General features: G+C 49.0%; 1 protein-coding gene across 1 annotated transcript; it reads left to right on the top strand.

The window, feature by feature from the left end:
- Positions 1 to 8,179: 8,179 nt before the first annotated feature.
- Positions 8,180 to 10,164, top strand: LOC137428365 (perilipin-1-like). The gene is made up of 5 exons (XM_068118291.2): positions 8,180 to 8,314; positions 8,738 to 8,933; positions 9,156 to 9,238; positions 9,437 to 9,659; positions 9,732 to 10,164. The coding sequence occupies exons 1-5, from the start codon at positions 8,282 to 8,284 to the stop codon at positions 10,055 to 10,057; spliced, it is 861 nt and encodes a 286-aa protein (XP_067974392.2). The 5' UTR covers positions 8,180 to 8,281; the 3' UTR covers positions 10,058 to 10,164.
- Positions 10,165 to 16,246: the final 6,082 nt, after the last annotated feature.

Raw genomic sequence — 16,246 nt, 5'->3', positions numbered from 1 at the left:
AAGCGCGGCGTTACGCGCGCTGCTTGTGAGCAAGGAGGAAGCGGACAAGCGGTAACATATAAACGTCTTTATTGTAAGACTACACTGTAACACTCAAAATGCTCCGGGTCCGGGCTGGTCGCCCGGTGTATATCATGAGGCCACGCCTACCCCTCGGGCGTGGCCACCGCCCACTTGGTGCGTGGAATGATGTCACCACGCCAGTGGGCTTTTGTGTCCGCCACAAATCTATATATAATTTTGTGTTCAAGTTTTCATCTATATATAATTTTGTATTAAAGTTTTAATCTACATATAATTTTATTTGAAGTTTTCATCTATATCTAATTTTGTATTAAAGTTTTAATCTATATATAATTTTGTATTAAAGTTTTCCTCCCTATATGATTTTGTATTAAGGATTTATTTTATATCTAATTTTGTGATAAAGTTTTTATATACATTAAATTTTTGACGACAATTCCTATTTAATATTTTCTAAAAAATTCTGTCATGTGGCATCTAAATTCTGAATCGAAGAATGTTTTGGTGTTTGGTCAATATGAATATCGGAATGAAGACACGTCATTTTTTTTTACACTCGATGACGTCACGTCTCCATGACAAAGAATGGAAACGAATCCGCCATGAACAAAAATGTTAGAAAAAAAATCAAGTTTTTTTCCCCGGCCAAAGGTAATAGCTAAATTTTACTGTTCTTCTTCTTCTTCATTTTTCATTTAATGGTGTTTTCAGAGCCGCAATACTTAACACGCCACGCACCTGAACATACCTGTGTTGAAAAGAAAACCTAAAAATAACAATAAGAAGCCTATGGGAGATCCATAAAACTATACGGATGTCCCGCTCGCTTTTGAAGTTTCGGCCCGCCTTGCACAGTCTATGATGCTTCTGGTTTCGATGACCAACAATGACCGGAAGATCAGACACACCATCCCCCACCTCTCCAATGATTTTAAACAGGAGCAACCTGGGTCCATTTTTTAACAATCTTGTCCCTGACATTTTTGGCGATGGCGGATCGATTTCCATTTAAAGTATTTTATTTGCTCCCGTTGGACTTCGTCCGAAAATGGGGTTAATGCATTCGGTCCCGTCCGTTATAATTATAAACTTATAATTGGAGTTGTGCACCGGTGTGACGTCAGAGGAGCAGGTGTTCGTGTTTATTGTATAAAAAGGTAAGAAATTTATTCATTTCGTCATTCCCTTGTCTGTGCCTGGTTTACCTCGGTTGCCTGGCGTGTTCGGTTGGTGCTGTGGACCCGGATACGTCGGCTATAGTGAACCAGTTCTGTTCTCCTTTGCCGGTGTTTTCGTTTCCTGTGTTTTGCTGTGTTTGCATTTCTTATTATTTACTTATTGCTTTGATTATTGCCTGTTTGTCCTGCATTTTCGTTCGTTTTTCCCTCCCTGCTTTCCCCCATCTTCCTCCTGTTTGGGGGGCGTTGCCCACCAGACAGGGGGGAGTCTTGTGCCCCCCCCTTCGTCTCCCGTCCCTCCCTCCCCCCCCCCCACCCCGAGTGTTGTCCTCCGCCCCTCCTAGAACCCCGGCATGGCGAGCAGGCGCCATAATTGTGTCCGGTTTCGGTTGGTTGATGTGGCTTGCAGTGTGCCGGCTGGAGATAAATTCGGTAAAGATGTACTGTTGGGTGTGCTGGGGTTCAAGGCTGTTGACTTTTTCTGCCTGATCTCCCTCGCCCGTGGCTTCGACGTGTCCTTCCAAACAGGGCAGGGACTTGCCGAGTTCTGGCGCCGGTGGGCTACCGCTCGGTCTGCTGGGAAACTGGCAGACTGGGCGGTCGAGGCTCTCTCAGAAACACAGGAGAGAGTCGTGACCGTCCACCTGTACAACGAAGGCGTGAGTGACTATGATGTCAAGGTTTGGCTCAGTCGATACGCGGACATCCGAGGCCCAGTACGGCTCGTCCGGAACAGCCTCGGTATTTGGACCGGTTCTCGGCAGTTCCGGGTAAAGCTGCGGACGAGGCAGGACGGCACGGCCACCCATATCCCTAATGGAATAATGGTTGGGATGGACCGAGGCCAAGTCTTTTACGCGGGACAGCCGAAATTGTGCCGCCGATGCGGTCAACTTGGCCACTTGATTACTGGGTGTACAGCGAGTATCTGCACCCAGTGTGGCGAGTTGGGACATTTGAGGGAGCGCTGCACCCAAGCGGTGCGGTGCAACCTCTGTGGTGCGCCGGGGCACACTTTCCGCTCCTGCCCGCAGAGTTACGCGAGCAAGATGCGTGCTGCTGCGGGCGGGAGTGGGGGTGTTGCCCAAGGGACAGGGGACGGTGTGCCCCCAGGGACAGGAAAAGGGGACGGTGTGCCTCCAGGGACTAGGGGGGGTGTTGCCCAAGGGGTGGGGGAGGGGGTTGCCCAAGGGGTGGGGGAGGGGTTTGCCCCAGGGGCTGGGGAGGGGGTTGCCCAAGGGGCTGGGGAGGGGGTTGCCCAAGGGATAGGGGAAGGGGTTGCCCAAGGGGTGGGGGAGGGGGTTGCCCAAGGGGTGGGGGAGGGGGTTGCCCAAGGGGTGGGGGAGGGGGTTGCCCAAGGGGTGGGGGAGGGGGTTGCCCAAGGGGTGGGGGAGGGGGTTGCCCAAGGGGTGGGGGAGGGGGTTGCCCAGGGGGCTGGGGAGGGGGTTGTCCAAGGGGCTGGGGAGGGGGTTGTCCAAGGGGCTGGGGAGGGGGTTGCCCAGGGGGCTGGGGAGGGGGTTGTCCAAGGGGTTGGGGAGGGGGTTGCCCAAGGGGTGAGGGAGGGGGTTGCCCAAGGGGTGGGGGAGGGGGTTGCCCAAGGGGTGGGGGAGGGGGTTGCCCAAGGGGTGGGGGAGGGGGTTGCCCAAGGGGTGGGGGAGGGGGTTGCCCAAGGGGTGGGGGAGGGGGTTGCCCAAGGGGTGGGGGAGGGGTTTGCCCAAGGGACAGGGGAGGGTACTGCATCTGGGGTCGGGGGGGGGGGGGGGACTAATGTGTTTGTGTGTGTGTCAGCCCCCCGCCCCGTAGAAAGTAAAGGGAGGGAGGTGGAGGGAAAGGAGAACATGGAAGAGGGAGGGTTAGATCAGGACCTGGATGTGGCTTCGCCGGGTGTCGGGCCCACTGCGGTGGGAGGGGAGGATGCACGAGGAATGGTGGCTCCGGTGGCGGGGTCAGAAGAAACATCCTCGGTGTCAGAAGAAACATCCTCGGTGCCAGAAGAAACATCCTCGGTGCCAGAAACCCCGCTGCCGGAGGCTGGAAGTGATGGCTCCTCCTCCGGCTACGAGCAAAGTGACCCGGGACAATGGACCGAGAAGAAGCGTCGGAGGAGGGGCCAGGACAAAGGAAAAGCTCCTCTGGGCAAAGCCCCACAGGGGAAGAACACAAGAACATCAAAGAAGAAAACCCCTGTGGGGCGCAGAGCCCCCCGTGCATCAAGCGACCCATCCAGGCCTGGGGGATCGCCTGCTCGTGGTAGGGGTGGGGCGCAGTCGGGGTTGGCCGCAGCAGGTCTCCGGGGGAGGCCCCAAATGCCGTCTTCCCCTGAACGCTCACGTTCCCGTTCCCCCGTGAGTCGTTCCCCACCCGTTGACCTCACCCCTCCTCCGGGGGCAGCTGTGGCCATGGGCCTCAAGGAGGGTTTGCTCGCGGAGGACTGGTGGCTTTCTTCCCCGGTTGGCGGGCGAGGGGGGGTAATTTATTTGACCCCCGAACAGGAGGACCTCTCCCTGCTACCCGGGGAGAATGTCTGCATAGATGGGGACTGGCTCCCGGGCACCCTCGTGGCTCCCGGCTGCGGGAAGAACCGCAGGGGGAGGAAGAATGGTAGCTCATCGCGTCTTGGCAAGGAGGGAGGAGCTTCATAAGTCCTATGACTCCCCTTTCGTGGTTTGCACTAGTGTTGGTGATTAATACACTAACACCGATGAGCTTTAAACTAACGAGTTTAAATGTACGGGGAGTCCGTACCACGGTCCGGAGGATCGCTATTTTTGAAGAACTGCGCAATTTTGAATGGGATGTCTGCCTGTTGCAGGAATGCCATATTCCGCACGGTGAGTATGGATACCTCCGTGCAAATTGGCGGTACGGAGAGTCGTATTGGTCCGGCAGCTACACTAACAGGGCGGCAGGATTAGGGTTCCTTATTAAGAGCCCGAATGTCGAGGTCCTTAGTTTAGAAGAAATTATCCCGGGGCGATTGGCCGTGCTCAGGGTGGTGGTTTCCTCGACCCCACTGACCTTGGTCAATGTGTACGCTCCAACGACGGTGGGAGAAAGAGTGGAGCTCCTGCGCCAGTTGGGGCCCCTCCTCTCCACCTCTGGCCCCGTGATCGTCGGGGGAGATTTTAATATAAGTTTGGACAGGTTGCCCCTGGAGTCATCGGCGCGGGCCCTTAAAGGGCTTGTTCAGGATTTTAGGTTGAGGGACACGGGTGCGGAAAGGAATGAGGTCACCCGGACCGATGCGGCTGGTACCAGTCGGGCTAGGATTGATTACATTCTTTTGACACCAAATTTTGGCGACCCGGACCTGGTACTTCACGCGGTGGCATTTTCAGATCACTGTCGTTTGTCTCTGGGTATTGAATTAAATGGGGTGCGTCCCCGGTGTTTTGGACTCTGGAAGCTTAACTGTCACCTTTTGCAGGATGACAGTTTAGTGCGTGCCTACGTTCGGAAGTATAGGGAGTGGGAAACGGTCAGGTGCCTCTTCCCTACCTCGGCAGCCTGGTGGGAGGAGGTGAAACGTAGGACCATAGGGTTTTTCCGAACGGCCGGGCGAATGAGGGCCGCGGGGAAACGAGAGCGTTTGAAGCGCATGCAGGCGTACCTCCAGCGCCTGCATAAGAAACTTTGCGAAGGGAGGGACGTGTCAGAGAAAATCCGTCGGGTGAAGGGGAGGATTTTTAGCCTCCTCGAAGCCAGGGCGTGGGCCGTCATCTTCCGGAGCAAGGTGCAGGCATTGGAGTGGAACGAAAGGTGTACCAGATTCTTCTTTCAACGATGTGCCAGGCGGAGGGGCGTTTTGGCCCAGGTTAATGTGGGAGGGAGGCCGTGTTTCGGATCCGGACCAAATTACCGAAGCAGTGGAGGACTATTACTCCAGGCTTTTTGAAAAACGACCGGTTGACCAAATCCAGATGGCCGACGTTCTCGGCCATCTGAGGAATCTTTTGAGCCCCGAACAGCGGGAGCGGTTGGAGGAGCCGGTGAGCCTGGAGGAATTGACCTCCGCTGTTAGGGATTTGGCCGCGAATAAAACCCCGGGTGACGACGGCCTGCCCGTGGAGTTTTATCGCCGCCTTTGGCACGTCCTTGGCGAGGACTATCTGCAGGTAGTGAGGGAGCTAGGCACCTCTGCGAGGCTTCCAGATTCGATGCGCCGGGGCGTCGTAAACCTCGTGCACAAGAAGGGTGATCGGGAGGATCTGTCCAACTGGCGCCCGATCACTTTGTTGAATGTCGACTACAAGATACTAACAAAGGTGCTGTCTAAGAGGGTGCACGGTGTCATGGTGGACCTCGTGCACCCGGACCAGACTTGTGCTGTTCCGGGACGCAGAGTGTCCGACAGCCTGGGCCTGGTTCGAGAGGCGATCCAGCTAGCGGAGGAGAGAGGCCTCCCACTGAGCATAGTCAGTTTGGACCAGGAGAAGGCTTTCGACAGTGTCACATGAATACATGATGGCCGTTTTGGACCGTTTTGGCTTTGGGCCAAATTTGATGCATTGGGTGGACCTGATGTATAGGGACGTTGAAGCCCGTGTTTTGGTCAACGGACATCTCTCGGGAGCCTTCCCAGTCGCTTCTGGGGTCAGGCAGGGCTGCCCAATGTCACCAGTCCTTTTTGTCCTTTGTATTGAACCGTTTGCTTGTGCACTGCGAGCGGACCCATCCTTCCCTGGGTTGTGGATTCCCGGAACCCATGGGGAGCGCCTAAAGGTGAGTCTGTACATGGACGACGTGTCGGTGTTCGTCACCGATGCAGTCGCCATGTGCAGACTGGTGGGTCTCTGCGAGCGTTTTGGGTTGGCCTCCTCTTCTAAAATCAATCCTCAGAAGAGTGAGGTCATGCACTTTGGTCGGCACAGGACGGGCTCCGGCCCCCCTTGCCCGTACACGGAGCGGAGAGATCGATTAAAGATCCTCGGGGTCTGCTTTGACCCAGGCGGCGTGGCCGCTGAGAACTGGCGAACGGTCATTGGGGGATTGGAATTGGAGGTCGCTTCTTGGCGGTCTCGTCGCCTAACCATGGAGGGGCGAAATTTAGTTATCAAGAATGTTTTGATCGGTAAGTTGTTGTATTTGGCGAGAATCTCCCCACCTCCTCCTGCGGTGGGACGGGCTCTAGAAGGAATAATTTTCACTTTCTTCTGGGGTACCCGAGCAGAGCGCAGGAGTAGGAGGGTCGTGAAGATGAGCCCGTCCTTGGGTGGGAAGGGTGTCCCCTGCCCGGTGTTTGTATGTATGTCTGCGTTTGCGTGTACTCTCATAGAGTTATTCGTGTCTGAGGACCCGGGTCGCCGGCTGGCGCGGGACTTTCTGTTTTTCTTTCTGGGGCCGTCCGTCGCGCGGTTGGAAGGGCGGTCCCTCCCGCTGTCTCGGCCTTTTTCCGGGTCGTGTCCGGGGCATTTCCGGATGTTTGAGGGGTTCGCCCGGGAGCAGGGCCTGTTGACCTGTCGGCCCATCGGGTGGCAGTTGTCGCGGGTCCTGGATCACTTGCGCCCAAGGGAGGTGCTGCGGGAGGTGCGTATCCTTCGCGGAAGGCCTCTCGCAGAACGTACGGCGAGAAAGGTTTGGGAGAACGTTTCGGCTCGCTGTCTCGCCAACAACCAGAAGGACGTCGCGTGGCAAGCCGCCCATGAGTGTCTTCCGGTCCGGGTGTTTCAGTTCCAGAGGGGCCTGAACGTGTCGGTCCAGTGTCCCCGACCCCGATGCACAGGGGACGAAACCGTCAGGCATGTCCTTTGGGACTGCCCTGTCGCCGAGGGGGTCTGGTCGCTTGCGGCTGGCCTCCTCGAATGCTATGTGCCTTGGCTGGTGATGGTCAGACGGGACGTCTTTGCGTTTAGCGGGCTCCTACCACAACCAGTGCCTGTCCGCAAATGGAGGCAGGCCTGGAGAACGGTCTGTATAATCAAGACCGTCTTGTGGCGAGCGAGAACCAGAGGTTTCTATACCAGGGTATGGTTGGATCCTGGGCAGATATGGGGCAGAGCCCAATCCTGCCTCCAAAGGTACAGGCTTGGCGACAGCCTGCGGGCGACGGGGCGGGGTGCTGGCCGCGACGATGCGTCAGGTGTGTCGTAAAGCCCTCCCTGGAGCGGAGAATACGGCCGGGCTTTTCCGTGGTGAAGGGGGGGGGTCCCGCGGGAGGTTACTTCCAAATGTGCGGGCGACAGTCATGTGCAGCCGTAGTCCCTGACCGAGCTTGCCGCCCGGGCTTGGAAAGGTTGGGGGTGCTCCGGCAGGTGTGCTTGCGGGCCCTGTCGGGCGGTGATTCTCATTGGGACACTCACGCCTCGTGGGCAGCTCAGGGAGCCGGGGCCTTCCTTGTGGGGCATCTTCCGGGTGGGCCCTCCCGGGCGCGGCCTGGGGAGGGTGGGGGCAGTTGGGTTTCCTTTTGTTTGATCTTGATTTTGCCTTGGTTTGATTTCTATTTTCTTTCATTATTATTTCCAGCGGTGGGTCGAGCCCTCAACGTGTTTGTGGCTGCATGTTCCCGGCTGCGGTTAGCAGCCGGTTGTTGATTTCGGTATGCAAAGGAAAAAAGGCCCCTTGACCCTTATTGTTTTAAGGTGTCCCTTCTTTGGTTGTTTTCGGGGGGGGTGGGAGGGGGGATAGGGTCTTCTTTCCTTTCTCCCTCCCCTTTGGTTAGTTAGAGTTAGGTGTCTGCTGCCTGGGGTGGGAGAGGGGTTTTGGGGGTTTGGGCTAAGGATGATGGACTTTGGTTTTTATGATTTATGGTTTATTGAGTGTGATTTGATTTTCATTTTGGTCTTTGAACCTTGTTTCCTTTCGTTTCTTGATCTTTGGTTTGCTTTCTCCCTTTGATTTCCTATTTATTGTTTGATATCTTGTTGCTTGGCTTTTGATTTCTTGGTTTTTGATTTTCCTGGGTTCTTGTGTGGTGGTGATGGTGATGGGTGTATTGATTGATTTTTGAGCGTGTTTTTTTACCTTTTTTTATAATAAAAAAGGCTTCGGCCATAAAAGTTACCTGGTGGTGCGCACATTGATTTGGTCCTCTTGATCTCGCTCGGTTCTCTCCCCGTGAATCGTTTCTTGTTTTGAACGAAATGGCCGTCGAGGTTCAGACCGTTGGTACCAAGGTGAGTTCTTTCGTTTTTCAGGTGAACATGTCGGGTCGAGCTCCAGGTGAATGAGGTATGGGTGGGAATGTGGGAGTTTGGAGTGTTGGGGGTGGGGTAGTGGGGTGGGATGGCTATATGAGGGGGACGAGTCTGTGGAGGGTGAGGGAGAGGGATGGGTGGGGGTGAATTGGAAGTTTTCATCATTTCATCATGTCCTCATTTCATTTCATTTCCTCATTTCATTTTCTGATATAATAAATTGAAGCTTAAATCTGAAGGTTTGACTTCCCATTCATCAGGAGTTTTCCCCTCCTCACGCCCCCCTCCCCCCCCTCTAACCCCATCCATCTGTTCTCATGAAAACCTCAACCAGCCAATCCCATGAAGTTTCGGAATGTGAGACGTCCTCTCATTGTTGTAACTTTCTGTTCTTGCCCACAGAATGTATTTCAGAGATTGTATTCACTACCGTTGTTCAGTTCTGTTGCGGATGACTTGGTTCAGGCCTACAAGTGTGGGAAGGAGTCGAGGCCTGTTCTTCTCTCTTTTGGTAACATGGTGGAACGGGGCGTTACGGGGGTAGCTGTGATCACCTCCAGTGGGGTCGAACCAATCACCAGGATTCTTCATCTGCAGAGTGAGTGATTCCATGCAGATCGGATGTGATGTCTGAACTGTTTATTTTGACTCGAACCTTGTGGAACTTTCTTCATTTTAATGGAAAGTTTTGTATTGTGATCGATTCTGGAGAAGGATGGAGGTTGTTCTGGGTCGTTTTTGAAATTTCCCTTTTTCTGTTCCACTGAGTGATTCATCAATATCCATGATCTTTGAGTTTTCCACTTTTTATTTACTCCAGTTAAGTTTGTGGACGAGCTCGCATGCCGGGGTCTGGATCTTGTGGAGGAGAAGGTCCCGATCTTGCATCAACCTGCCAACAAGGTATGGACAATGGAGGTGATTCTGGATCTTCCTGTGAATGTAATTTAGTGTGGAGACATCTGGCTCTTTGGAACTGGAGAAATAAGAACATCAAGTTGTGCTTGTGACTTTACCTTTCCAAACGTACCTCCTGTGACCTGATGCAGTAATTAAAAATAAATATTGTCCGGTGATTGGTTTATATTTCCTTGTTTCCAGGTACTTGATGATGTAACGAAGAATTTGCAAATTGCACAAAAACGTTTGGAAATATTTCTGGATTGGTCCAAGTCCCAGGTCGGAGTGGGTTTTGAGAGATCCAAGCAGGTCGTGTTGGACGGTGCAGACTCGCTACTGAAAACCAAGTTTGGGCAGGTGGTTTTGTCGGGTGCAGATTCATTGATTTCTCAGGTGGATCGATACCTGCCACAAGATAAGCAAGGTAAGTCATTGCTGTATGGACGTGATTCACGTTTTGTGTTTGTATACAAACTAATACCTGTGCTTCCTGCAGAAGGTGCAACTCCTGATGAAGAGAAGGTTGTCGTACCAAGCTCCTCGTCCCTTGACCTTTACCGGCGACTCGTTGCTGTGTCGAGCAAGACCGGACGAGAGGTGTTCAGGAAGAGTTCTGCCGGGATCCAGGTTGTTGCAGAAAGCGGTCGTGCCCGTTTAACCGGTGTTGTCGAATCTTTAAAATCGGGGTTCGACTCCATTATGCAGAAAACTCCATTAAACCAGGAGGTCGAGGCGAAGCACCAGGACCACGATTCCGATCGCTCCTGTGATGTTTGTAAATCCTCAACCGGTACGAAGCCTCAGGGTAAACAAAGCAAATAAGTGTTGAATGTCCGCACGTGATTTCACATTTTGTAAATGTTTTTCAGCTTCACATTGAATTGATTGCATTTCCTGGTTTGTCCAATGGTGGAAATAAAATTATTGCTCTGAATTTGTTTTGATTCGTTTATTTATTCCTGTCAAGGATGTAATCATGTGGACCATGGGGTCTTCCAACTGGTCATGTAGTACCTGTAATTTTAAGCCTGAATATATATATATATATATATATATATATATATATATATATATATATATATATATATATATTGTTTTTCAATATTTTTCTTCCACACAAACCCATCAGGTTGCTTTTGCGTGTTTTTTTTTTGGTTTTTGTTTTTTAAATAAATTAAATATAAATAAAAGTTCGAGCCTCTCTGAGCTGAAATTCTTAGCTGCAGCCATCTAATTATACATTTGTTTGAATTAGAGGGGTAACAGGTTTATGCTGGAGGTTCTCTCTATGTAACATCACCTGACAATCTACCACAAGCACTTCTGTTCCAAACTGCACACGGCATCACTCATGGGACACAGCGTTGGTGTAAGGTTTATAGCTGGGTGTGGATTCGAACCCAGGTGAGTGTGTGTACCTCTTGGCTATCTTATCAGCCATGTGTAGCATACTCGTGATGGCGGACGACTGTTCGAATAGTTGAGAACAATCGTACTGCGATGGGTCTAAATTCTTACTACAACGATCCCTGGGACATGTCTATTGCAGGTTCATGGACAAAGTACTTCGTCTGGGATCCACAGGCTCAAAAGCTCAATAAAATGAGGTTGGACCCGATATGGCATGCTATGCTTTTTTTTTTTTCTATTAATTTGGACATTAAGGTCTGCTGAATGAGATGTCTGCTCTGCCGGAAACCTTGTGAAAAACATTTGTGGCCATTTTTGTATATGCCTTAAAAAATGGTCTTAAAATGCATGTTTTGTATATGCGCCCTTTATTTTTTGACCGAAAAATGTGACTTTTTTTCTTAAAATCCTCAGGGTTGTGTAGGCTGTCAAATGCATCCCAGATACACAGAACACGTGTTGACATCAAGTTGAGAAATACACTTACAAAACCTTTCCAAATGAATTAATCATTTTTAGGCAAAAGTGCCCCCGATTTTTTTTTCCATTATTTTCATCTTTACTTCATTAGTAATCAACTATGCCCTGAGTTATGACATCAGCCAATGTGTCATTCTTTTCACCAAACAGTCATTCCACATTAAACATTCTGAAAATCAAACCAAAATCAATGGATCTGTGGTGATTTTATTACCCGTACGTGAAAAAATCTGTTTAGGAGTGTCACAGTCGCCTTGCTTCTGGTTTCTTTGAGGATGTGCAATGCTGTTCCAATGTGTTTTGGTGGTGGGATCCCTGCAACTGTTGGGCAGACATCCTGGGCAAGGTTGAGAACTTGTTCGTGCTGCTTGGGACTGACTTTCACCCGGCCGTCCTCACCCACTTCTGGGGATGCATCTGTTATCAACCATGCCAGGTGGTTGTACAATGTACAGGTTGCAGCTCACTCTCCACGATGCCTCCAAGTATGATATCTCCAGCTGCAGTGATGGGTCTTCAGTCACTTCCAGGCATCTGCTGACTTCCAATGGCTGAAGATGCTCTGGCTTCTCTTGCAGCCTTCAGTGCCTGCTTCTCTGCCTTACGTTGGTCCTGGAGTTCCATCCGTATTCTCTTTGCAGTGTTGTAGGGGGAGACTATGGTATCATCAGGTGTCACCTCATCGTCACTTTCTTCTTCATACTCTGCCTCTTCAGCTGTCTCCTTTAGTTCCTTCAACTTGGTGAGCATGCAGCCAATGTTCAATTCTGCAGAGCAAACCAGGCTAGAGCATCCTTTCTGTGGCACAACATTATCTTTCAGTTGCCATCTACTTCATAGTGCCTTTTAAGGCGGGCTACCAAGGACTGAGATCTGTATGAGTTAACATTGTCAACTCCATGGTTTTCCAGGCATTTACGGAATTCATCCCTCAAAGCTGTAACGAAGAATATGGCACCATCTCAGAAAAGGGGCTCATCTATGCGAGATACCAGTTGGGTCAGTGCAGCATCATATTGAATTGTGTCAGTACTTGTCTTTTCCTGTTTATGAACACGTCTTGTCAGGTAGAAGTTCATGCAGTCCCTGTGGTACTGGAAGTCGTCAGCAATCATATCAGTGCACTTGTTTCCATCAGGACCACGAATCTTGCGTAGCATATCCTCATCTTCAAGTTTGTTTGCTTTTTTCCAGACTGAATTCTGTCTATCATAAGTGGCGATCAAAAGGAGGGATCTATCCCCCTTGGTAGTGCGAGCACTTCCACAAATGAAGCATTCTTCCTTGTATTTGATGGTCTGTCGCATTGAAAACCGTGTTTTTGGAGCACTGCTGTCTGGCTCAGTGGAGAGTCCTGCTTCAGGTGAATTGCCTTCTTGCTTTGCAAAAAATTTTTTCTCTGGTCAACAGTTTTGCGATTTGTGTACTTGGCGCAACACTGTGCATGCCACACAAGATTCCTTCCCAGAAAGTCACATTGAGGTTCCAGCTCATTCTCAAGTCTGAATGAGACATCGTCCTTTCTGTTGTTTACAGCATATACAGTCACGTGAAAAAGTAAGTACACCCCATGTAAAGTTTTGACTTTTTCAACATATTTCAGCATACAGCTATTTGATCTTCATTTCAACAATATTGATAGATAAAGGTGATATAATATAACAAATATCATGAAACATTTACATTTTGTAGTCCATTGTATAATTTAAATAAACATAAATGCAAATTTCGCATGTGGAAAAAGTAAGTACACCCCGACATTTATCACTACTTCATATACCTAAAATTAGAATCGGGTGCACCAGCTCAGGTGCAAATGATTAGAACATCGTTAGAGAGGATCTTGGAGGAACCTGTCTTATTTCAACTTCAGACATTTAGTTTGGTTTGCTCTTTGTTGTTGAAGTGTGCGGCGTCACCATGTCTAGATCAAAAGAGCTCTCTGAGGCCTTCAGAAAGAAGGTTATAGATGCCTACGAGTCTGGGAAAGGATTTAAAAAGATCTCCAAACAATTTGAAATCAATCATTCGACTGTCCGGAAGATCATCTACAAGTGGAGAAGATTCCAAACAACTGCAAACTTGTTCAGGCCAGGCCGCCCCAGCAAGTTCAGCCCGAGAGCAGACCGCAAGATGCTGAAAGAAGTCTCTAAGAACCCCAGAATGTCATCGCGGGGCCTACAGGTAGCTCTTGCCACTGTTGATGTCAAAGTGCACGAGTCGACCATGAGAAAGAGGCTGCACAAATTTGATCTACATGGGAGGTGTGCCAGGAGGAAACCTTCGCTGTCCAGAAAGAACATCAGGGCAAGACTAAAGTTTGCCAATGAACACCGAGGCAAAGACCAGCACTTCTGGAGCAATGTGCTCTGGACAGATGAGTCAAAGGTAGAGCTATTTGGCCACAGTACCAGAAGACATGTTTGGCGAAAACCAAAGACAGCATTTGACCACAAGAACCTGATACCAACTGTAAAGCATGGTGGTGGAAATATTATGGTTTGGGGCAGCTTTGCTGCATCAGGGCCTGGGCAGCTCACCATCATATAATCCACTATGAATTCTTCATTGTACCAGAGGGTGCTTGAGGATATTGTGAGGCCATCTGTCGGAAAGTTGAAGCTCAACCGAAGGTGCACCTTGCAACATGACAATGACCCTAAATATACCTGTAAATCCACCATGGAATGGCTGAAAAGAAAGAAATGGAGGGTTCTGGAATGACCAAGTCAAAGCCCGGATCTAAATCCCATCGAAATGTTGTGGGGGGGATTTGAAACGAGCTGTGCATGCAAGAAACCCCTCAAACATCGCACAGCTGAAAGAATTCTGCATGGAGGAGTGGGCAAAAATTTATCCCAGTCGATGTCAGAGACTGCTGGACAGTTATAAGAAATGCCTACTTGAGGTTGTTTCTGCCAAAGGGGGCAATACCACCTATTAGAGCCAAGGGTGTACTTACTTTTTCCACATGCGAAATTTGCATTTATGTTTATTTAAATTATACAATGGACTACAAAATGTAAATGTTTCATGATATTTGTTTTATTATATTACCTTTATCTTTCAATATTGTTGAAATGAAGATCAAATAGCTGTATGTTGAAATATGTTGAAAAAGTCAAAACTTTACATGGGGTGTACTTACTTTTTCACGTGATTGTAGGAGTGCAGGATAGCCTTGATCTGTCAGTTTCTGAAGAGGACCAGCGTTAGTCTGTCTTCTGCCATATTAGGCAAGCAGTATAGTTGGTATCGGGCCACTTTCTCTTCAGCTGCTTGGTTGAGAACTCAGGCTCCATGATTCAGGCTGCAGGTCCTGCAGGGTCTTCAGGTCCTGCAGCAGAAAAAGAAAAAGAAATCACATGTTTCCGTCAAAAAATAAAGGGTGCATATACAAAAATGGCCACAATTTTTTTTAGCAAGATGAAAATAATGAAAAAATGAAAACATATCGGGGGCGCTTTTGCATGAAAATGATTCTAAATCATTTGGAAAGGTTTTGCAAGTGTATTTCTCAACTTGATGTTGTCAACACGTGTTCTGTGTATCTGGGATGCATTTATTGACATGTTTTGATCTAGATAAATATTGACATATTTATTGACATATTGATGCATTCTGGTGAAAAATTAGCTGATCATATTTAGCCAGTACAACTTTGCTGCATGTTGTTGCGCATGTGTTCTGAATACAGTCGAACGTTAGCCTTGGACAAACACGTGTGCCTGCCTACCTAGCTAGCATACAGGTCTACCAAGCTTTTTTTTGGTAACGCAGCATAGTTGCCACTTGCTTTCATAGAATTCAAGCTACTATGAAAAAAAGTCAAGAAAACAATTACACAATAAGGAGAAAAGGAGTTGCTTTACCTCGTCCGTGCTGTATCCATCCAAAATATCTACAGTGTCCGCGTCTTGAAAAGCTGTCCAGAGAACCCTCTCGCTCTCTCTCTCTCTCTCTGTGTTTTGATCTCTGCAGAGCGCGCAATTGTCAGTAGGGGAGGGGGGAGGGGAAGAGCGAGGGGAGATTGTCCGCTGGACTAGTTAATCAATCGCAGGTGTCGCGGGTCGCGTCGTTCTCTCGGACGGATGGCTTAATTTTTATTTTTTAAATTAAAACATTTTATTTTATTTTATTTTTTTACTTGGGTGGCCGTTAATATACCTGGGCGGCCCGCCCAAGTAAAGTCTATGTGTGGGAAACACCCTTCACAACCCACTGAGGATTTTAAGAAAAAAAACATTTTTCACATTTCTCGGTCAAAAAATAAAAGGCGCATATACAAACAACAACAACAACAACAACAACATGCATTTTAAGACCATTTTTTAAGGCATATACAAAAATGGCCACAACTTTTTTTCGCAAGGTTTCCGGCAGAGCAGACCTCTCATTCAGCAGACCTTAATGTCCAAATTAATAGAAAAAACACAAACAAAGAGTATAACATGCCATGACTTGACTTTTGCAGATTTCTTTCACCTGAATATTGATAAATAATGGTTACTCTTTTGACATCCAGGTGACCATTTGTGTGAATGTGTTTACAGGGAGTGAGCTGCGGCCTGTACATACAGCACAAGGTTGTAAGCAAAATAATCTGGTTTTTAGTAAAACCTGAGAAAAACCAGACCGTTTGCTCTCCCAACCATACACATGCGGTAACATTTTTATACCACCTTGTCTGCCCTCTCCAGATCCCTACCTGGCTTCTTTGTTGCAAAGACCAAAAGCCTCATGTTAACCTTGTTACTCAAGTTCTGAATTTGCATTTCTTTCTACGTCATGTCAAAAAACACCTGCAGGACGTTGCGCTCTCAAATCGAGGACGAGGAGATATAGCTGTAGGTTTACATGAGCCAGCGGATCCAAATGCAAACTGTACGTGGGATTTGAACCTGCGATCCTGTCACCAGTGCAAGTAATCAGATGGGACCAGATTACAGATTGACACCTCTATAATAAAAGGCATAGTGTGTGCGTCTCTGCCATAACTCAAAAACCATTAAACCTGGCAGCCCCAAACTTTGTATGCACACGTAGGGAACTCTGAGGGAGTTCATGAATGAAGGAATAATAAAGGATAAAGGAATAAAAAGGAATAATGCGACACACGTG

This window comes from Myxine glutinosa, chromosome 5 (assembly GCF_964187855.1).
Source record: "Myxine glutinosa chromosome 5, kmMyxGlut1.1, whole genome shotgun sequence".
NCBI lineage: Eukaryota > Metazoa > Chordata > Myxini > Myxiniformes > Myxinidae > Myxine > Myxine glutinosa.
The sequence above is the reverse complement of the archived record's forward strand: the minus strand, read 5'-3'. Positions and strand labels throughout refer to the sequence as shown.

What these genes read in the sequence shown, in the direction of transcription:
- LOC137428365 (XM_068118291.2), top strand. Translation starts at nt 8,282, where the DNA reads ATGGCCGTCGAGGTTCAGACCGTTGGTACCAAG. An exon ending in TTCAGACCGTTGGTACCAAG is followed by an intron (nt 8,315 to 8,737) that starts GTGAGTTCTTTC and finishes TCTTGCCCACAG; the next exon opens with AATGTATTTCAGAGATTGTA. An exon ending in CAGGATTCTTCATCTGCAGA is followed by an intron (nt 8,934 to 9,155) that starts GTGAGTGATTCC and finishes TATTTACTCCAG; the next exon opens with TTAAGTTTGTGGACGAGCTC.